General features: G+C 40.9%; 1 protein-coding gene across 1 annotated transcript; it reads left to right on the top strand.

The window, feature by feature from the left end:
* The first annotated feature begins 315 nt into the window (after positions 1-315).
* cldx (Claudin-like protein ZF4A22) lies at positions 316-7,522 on the top strand. The gene is given in 4 exon segments (NM_001165280.1): positions 316-758; positions 3,294-3,458; positions 6,429-6,513; positions 6,689-7,522. Coding segments are annotated over 4 exon segments (633 nt in total). The 5' UTR covers positions 316-535; the 3' UTR covers positions 6,849-7,522.
* Positions 7,523-7,753: the final 231 nt, after the last annotated feature.

Genomic DNA, 7,753 nt, shown 5'->3' with positions numbered 1-7,753 from the left:
TTTTTAAACAATTTTAAACTTCACCAAATGATTTGTGAACGATTAGTCACAGCATCACATTCGGGATTTTATTGAAGTTGAACGGTTTGGTTCCATTATACTGCGGCAGAAACGGTGACATCATGAAACCTCAGGTCTATCGAACGTGAATGACTCGAAACTGTGCGCGTTCCCGCCCCTTGTGAGGAAGAGACCTTAAAAACGCTCGTCCCCGACCGACCCTCATTATAATAATCAAGGTGCGGCTTGGCAACAGGTGCTGAGAAATTCTACCGTTTGCATTTTAGAGGTGAAGCTGCCAAGTTGTTTTTATAGTTTGCAGAAAGCAGCCGCTACTTTCTAAAACAATTTGACAAAAGAGAGCTCTTTTTGAAGACATTCATTGTGTGAACGCGTGAAGGGCTACTTTTCTCAACCAGGTGGACAGTAATTTCCTCTTCGTGCCAATTAAACTATTTGTTGCCTTTATTCTACTACAAAGATTTTTCAAGGTCAGTGACATTCCTAAAACTCAGTTTGATTCAAGGAGTTGAAAATGGCCAACTCGGGACTCCAGATTTTGGGGTTTGCCCTGTCGCTACTGGGTCTGATCGGGTTAATTGTCGGCACAATCCTTCCCCAGTGGAAAATGTCCGCCTATGTCGGGGACAACATCATCACAGCGGTGTCTATGTACCAGGGATTATGGATGTCTTGTGCATTTCAGAGCACCGGCCAGATCCAATGCAAAGTCTACGACTCAATTCTGCAACTAGACAGTAAGTAGGCTAATGCATTTTTTTATATATAAAATGAGTTTCATTTTCCAGTATGAAATGATTAGTGTCATGAATACAATGTCAAAAGTTATGTTGAGAACATATTGTTTGAATTTGCTAGGCGAGGGAATTAACGCGCGCCCCTGCTATAGATGACGCATGCGCCGGGTATTATTGGAAACCTGGTAATTTTCTATGGAACTGCCACACCTACCTTGTGTGCGATTTACGACTCATACTTAGTGTCCATCTTCTATGTACATTTTTTATTGCTTTGTTATCCATTTGATATTCATTAACTTAGCCCCTACATTTTGTATTTGCCCCATATGAGGTTACTCCTGTTTCATATCTCTCCATCGGTTCACGGTATCAGGGGATATAACCAAACAGGCTACTGGAGGAATGCTTTGTATTCACGTTGGTTCGTGGACATGGCTGTGTTGCGCTGTTACCAATAGGGTAATGGTTATCCAGACAGCCATTGTCCTGTACCGTGACCGTGTCATGCCCTCATCCGCCTGTTGGAAAAACCCTAATTAGCTAGCTGCAGGCAGTATCGAGGGGGGACGAGTTTCTGGCATGGGGGTAAATAAAGCCTTTATCTCTGCTGTTTAGTCAACACGCCAATGAATGGACTCAGATGGTGACACTGTGCGTGCACCGAGCACAGTCAGCAAAAGGCACAGATGCATTCCTAATCTAGCCTATTACTGAATAAAATTGGCAGCGATGTTCTCCTGTTTAGCTTCCTACCCCACTGAAAACAAAGATTGGTCTGAAAATGACCTGTTGTATTAACTATAAAGAGTATAAGACTACTCAGGTTCCAGGGCCAATTGAAGGCCGATTAGACCATATAGGCTGCTCACCTTCAGCCTTTCCTGTGCCCTATTTTTAATGGTATCTCAGATAAATGTTTGAAGGTGTTATTAGAGTACAATATTAGCCTAAATCAACAAATCACTAAATCATGACATTGCATAAATGTAGGCATGGCCCAAACGTTAGCCTCTGACTTCACTCCCTGCCAACTGCCCCCTGATTTAAATTGCTTGATCCTGTATCTCATCAAGTAGTTTAAGTAGTGATTTCTGTCCACTACATCCTACTCTGTGAAATTTATTTTATAAAGCCCTTTTTAGATCAGCTGTTGTCACAAAGTGCTTATACAGAAAGCCAGCCTAAAACCCCAAATGCAGATGTAGAAGCATGGGGTCTAAAACTCTGGTCTTAATCAGCAGACACACTGCGGTGTCTAGATTTAGAGTTAAGTGTAGCTTGCCTTCCATTCATATTTTCACACTTTGGCAAAAATTCACCTGTAAAGACTATGCTCTCAGACATTGAGAGCATAGACTTGACTGAGCTGCTTGAGCTCCTTGATTGTATGGTAGTTTTAGTGGCTGTAAAACCACTGTTTGACTTGTGTATCAACTCTTTTGATAAGGAGTCTATAAAACGATATAGCTTTATCTCTTACTCTTTTGCTTGTATGCTTTATCATATCTGCAAACATGAACACAAGCCAGGTCTGATAAACGCATTGTAATCCAACCAGTGGTCAATGTAAATAAATAATAGCTTAATGTCAATTTCATTGCACTGATAGCAGGAAGGTGGCGAATTACCAGATATGAGGAACTGTAGAAATTCATTAGGTTGTGCCAACTGCTTATTTAAAGTTCCTCATGCGTTCCTGGTAAGCAAGGATTGCGGCGTACTGTTTTTCTCGTGCAAATTGTGATCTGTGGAACTGGAGCTTTTCAGGAATGCATAGTTTCAGACGTTGGTATGTTGTCTAAATGCTTCCTGACTTGTTTGTGGGTGTTGTGAGGCCATATTAAATAACTTTGCTTGTCAAGACCATTTTGATTTGGGATCTTTTGAATGTCACTTGTAACCTAAAGCGAGCTCTACCTGCAGTGGGAGGGTCTAGCTAGCCAATGGAGAGGAAGGGAATGTTTTGAGTGGTGTGGAGAGGAAGTGTCCCTCATAGTGAAACCCAACTCCCCGTCTGTCTCATGACTGGTCCGACTGGTTCCTGACTTGCCAACTGAGCCAGAGGGGGAGGGGTGGCGCACACTTCACCCTCATGGGGGTTTCCGGTTGAAGCCGGTTTCTGTTGCACCTGACTAGAGGTGCATTGGGAGAGGGAGTGGTTCAGGGAAAGATGGAAAATATCAGTGTTTAATTTGCATGTATTGTTTGTGGCTACATTGCTCTCAGGTTTCAATAACCTGGCTATGAAAGCTTAATACACCTATAACTGAGTTAAAAACATTTTATTCCTATAACTGAAACTTGTGGTGAAGTTCAAATTATTTGGTTGGATAAACCAAACATTTGTTAATTAACATGGTTATTTATTCACTCAACCATCCACATTGACTTCCCCTATCAAACTAAGTTATCTCAGTTGGAGAAAAACAGAAAAGGAGGGCCATGTCCTTTTGTAATGCCCCATAAATGATTTGTTTGCCACCCTAAAGGGATATCCTGGTGTATTAACCCTGTCCTCCCCCAACTCTCCAGGTGCACTCCAGGCAACACGTGCCCTGATGATCGTGGGCATCATTGTGACTGTGGCTGGACTGGGTGTGGCCACCATGGGAATGAAGTGCACCAACTGTGGAGGAGATGACAAAAACAAGAAGTCTCGCATCGCCATGACCGGCGGCATCGTCCTGCTGATTGGATGTGAGTTACCTTGAAATTGGCACATGTCACTGGCTCTTGTTTCTCTGTATGCTCTGATGGTTTAACCTGTTATGTATAGGGGGCAGTATTTTCACGGCCGGATAAAAAAACGTACCCGATTTTAAATCTGATTATTACTCCTGCCCAGAAACTAGAATATGCATATACTTATTATATATGGATAGAAAACACTCCAAAGTTTCTAAAACTGTTTGAATGGTGTCTGAGTATAACAGAACTCATTTGGCAGGCCAAAACCTGAGAAGATTCCAAACAGGAAGTACCCTGTCTGACCATTTCTTGCCCTCCTTGATCATCTCTATCCAAAACAGGGGATCTCTGCTGTTACGTGACACTTCCTACAGCTCCCATGGGCTCTCAGAAGGCGGCAAAAAGCTGAATGGTTGCTTTGCAGGCCCTGGCTGAAAAACATTAGCGCGTTTGGATAGTGGCCGGTCAGAGTACTGAGACTGAGGCTTGTGCACGAGGGGACACCATTTTTTAAATTTTCTCTCTCTTTGTACTAAAACACGATTTCCCGGTCGGAATATTATCGCTTTTTTTACGAGAAAAATGGCATAAAAATTGATTTTAAACAGCGGTTGACATGCTTCGAAGTACGGTAATGGAATATTTAGAATTTTTTTTGTCACGAAACGCGTCGGGCGCGTAACCCTTATTTACCCTTTCGGATAGTGTCTTGAACGCACGAACAAAACGCCGCTATTTGGATATAACTATGGATTATTTTGAACCAAACCAACATTTGTTATTGAAGTAGAAGTCCTGGGAGTGCATTCTGACAAAGAACAGCAAAGGTAATAACATTATTCTTATAGTAAATCGGACTTTGGTGGGTGTCTAAATGGCTAGCCCTGTGATGCCGGGCTATCTACTTAGAATATTGCAAAATGTGCTTTCACCGAAAAGCTATTTTAACCTCTATGGGCTAGGTGGGACGCAGGCGTCCCCCCCGTGGTGCACTCCATCAACAGCAGGTGCATTTCAAGAGCGGCAAATTTGAATCCAAATAAATGTCAAAATTCAAATTTTTCAAACATACAACTATTTTACACCCTTTGAAAGATAAACATCTCCTTAATCTAACCACGTTTTACGATTTCAAAAAGGTTTTACGGCGAAAGCATAAATTTAGAGTATGTTAGGACAGTACATTTACAAGAGTTGTGTGTAATGTTTTGTCAATTCAAAGACAGGGTCACCAAAACCATAAAACCAGCTAAAATGATGCACTAACCTTTTACAATCTCCATCAGATGACACTCCTAGGACATTATGTTAGACAATGCATGCATTTTTAGTTCTATCAAGTTCATATTTATATCCAAAAACAGCGTTTTACTATGGCATTGATGTTGAGGAAATCGTTTCCCTCCAATAACCGGCAGTCAAGTCAGCGTCACAAATTAAATAATTAAAATTAGAAAACATTGGTAAAATATTATATTGTCATTTAAAGAATTATAGATTTACATCTCTTGAACGCAATCAACTTGCCAGATTTAAAAATAACCTTACTGGGAAATCACACTTTGCAATAATCTGAGCACTGCGCCCAGAAAAATACGCGTTGCGATACAGACTAGTCGTCATGTTGGGGAGATCTAAAATCGAAAATACTATGTAAATAATCCATTACCTTTGATTCTCTTCATCAGATGTCACTTCCAGGTATCACAGGTCCATAACGAATGTAGTTTTGTTCAAAAAAGCTCATTTATGTCCAAAAATCTCCGTCTTGTTAGCACGTGATCTAAGCCCGCCGGACTTCACTTCATGAACGAGGGGAAAAAATATATTTACGTTCGTTCAAACATGTCAAACGTTGTATAGCATAAATCATTAGGGCCTTTTTTAACCAGAACATGAATAATATTCAAGGTGGACGAATGCATACTCTTTTATAACGTATTGGAACGAGGGTACCCAACATGAACTCGCGCGCCAGGTGTCTAATGGGCCATCATCGTTCCATGGCTCTTGTTCGGTCAGATCTCCCTCCAGAAGACTCAAAACACTTTGTAAAGGCTGGTGACATCTAGTGGAAGCAATAGGAAGTGCCAAAATATTCCTCAGCCCCTGTGTTTTTCAATGGCATAGGTTTAAAGGTAATACAACACATCAGGTATCCACTTCCTGTCAGAAAATGTCTCAGGGTTTTGCCTGCCAAATGAGTTCTGTTATACTCACAGACACCATTCAAACAGTTTTAGAAACTTTAGAGTATTTTCTATCCATATATAATAAGTATATGCATATTCTAGTTACTGGGTAGGATTAGTAACCAGATTAAATCGGGTACATTTTTTTTATCCAGACGTGCAAATACTGCCCCCTAGCCCTAACAGGTTAAAATCGGACATGGCGAGTGCATAGAGGAGCTATGTATCTATAATTCTTAAAACAATTGTAATGTTTTTTGTGAACGTTTATCGTGAGTAATTTAGTAAATTCACTGGAAGTTTGCGGGGGGGGTATGCTAGTTCTGAACGTCACATTCTAATGTAAAAAGCTGGTTTTTGATATAAATATGAACTTGATTGAACAAAACATGCATGTATTGTATAACATAATGTCCTAGGCGTGTCATCTGATGAAGATCATCAAAGGTTAGTGCTGCATTTAGCTGTGGTTTTGTTTTTGTGACATTATATGCTAGCTTGAAAAATGGGTGTCTGATTATTTCTGGCTGGGTACTCTGCTGACATAATCTAATGTTTTGTTTTCGCTGTAAAGCTGTTTTGAAATCGGACAGTGTGGTTAGATAAAGGAGAGTCTTGTCTTTAAAATGCTGTACAATAGTCATATGTTTGAAAAATGGAAGTTTTTGTACTTTTGAGGAATTTGTAATTCGCGCCATGCCTATCATTGGATATTGGAGCTGGTGTTCCGCAAGCGGAACGTCTAGATGTAAGAGGTTAACCGCTAACATTTCGTTCCTCTCCATAGCTCTGTGTGCAACTATTGCCTGCTCGTGGTATGCTAACAACATCATCAAGGAGTTCTACAACCCATTCGCCCCCGTCAACTCCAAGTAAGTACTACTGAATCTCTCTTTGGCCACTTTCCCTTTAGTGCCCCTCTTATCACCTGGAATCTTCAATTCACTGTCTTGATGGTGTGGTTGAATGCTGGAAGTTGCTTTCCATTTTTCTGTTATGCATGTCACTGCACAGATACTGTTGCCAACACAAACCCTCATCTTCTAGGTATGAGTTTGGTTCAGCCATCTTCATTGCCTGGGCTGGAGCATTCCTGGACATAATTGGCGGTGCAATGCTCGCAGCAACCTGCCCCAAGGGCAAACCTAAGGCCAAATACCCCATCGCCTCCACTCGTCCCCCCAGCAGCAGCAAGGAGTACGTTTGAGTTTCATGGAGGCTGAAGGAAAACTTAGGAATCTACAGCGCATCAGTCCAACTCAACATGACATTTTGGTCTGTCAGTCTACTTTAGATATATATTTTTCTTTTTTAACTGTTATTTTTTTTCCCAGGGTATACCCTCAGTTACTGATTTATTGTAAGGATGTAATTAAGAATGGTTCGAGAGGACTGCTTATTATGTTTACTTGTAAGGGAGAGCAGATGTGTGTCGGCCTCAGACCTTTTAACATCCCTACACTTATCCCATGTCTATTACTATAGCCTACATGGACAGGCCAGATGACTATGTAATGATGGGGCCATCATTACAACAGCCAACCATCCCACAACCTGTTTTAGGAGCCAATCAGGAAATGGAAGCTTATATCTAGATTTATAATGATTATGCTGCATACAGAATTTTGAATTGTACTACACAAATGAATCTGTCAAGACTTTGTAATTTCTGAAGGCCCAAGACTGTTCTCCCACAACTTTAAGATTGCCAGACGATTTGCTGTGACTCACTTATTGCCATTGTCAGTGGTAAAGGTGTACTCATTTTGGTAACACTTTTTTGAGTTGGCTAGTAACCTACAGTATATGTATGCTTCAAAAGGATAATGTATTCTCCTTTTCCCAAGAGTAGTTTTGTAATACTGCCACATTTTTAATATTTAACTTTTGAGATTGTCTTCTGTAAATAAATAAAATGGTCACAAGTGGTGGGTTCTGGTTTACTGTGTCTGTGGGATTCCATGCCAGATATGCAGAGATGTTGCAAGAAATCGTGTTTATACATAAGTTGCAGTACTCTTGAATGCACTGAAGTCAGTTCTGAGTTCCCAGTTTTGAACGCGGCAATAACATAGGTGTAGTGTTCCACTGCCCAGATGTTGCATGCATCAA

The sequence above is a fragment of the Salmo salar genome, chromosome 11 (genome assembly GCF_965601325.2).
Source record: "Salmo salar chromosome 11, fSalSal1, whole genome shotgun sequence".
NCBI lineage: Eukaryota > Metazoa > Chordata > Actinopteri > Salmoniformes > Salmonidae > Salmo > Salmo salar.
This window is presented reverse-complemented; position numbering and strand designations above follow the sequence as displayed.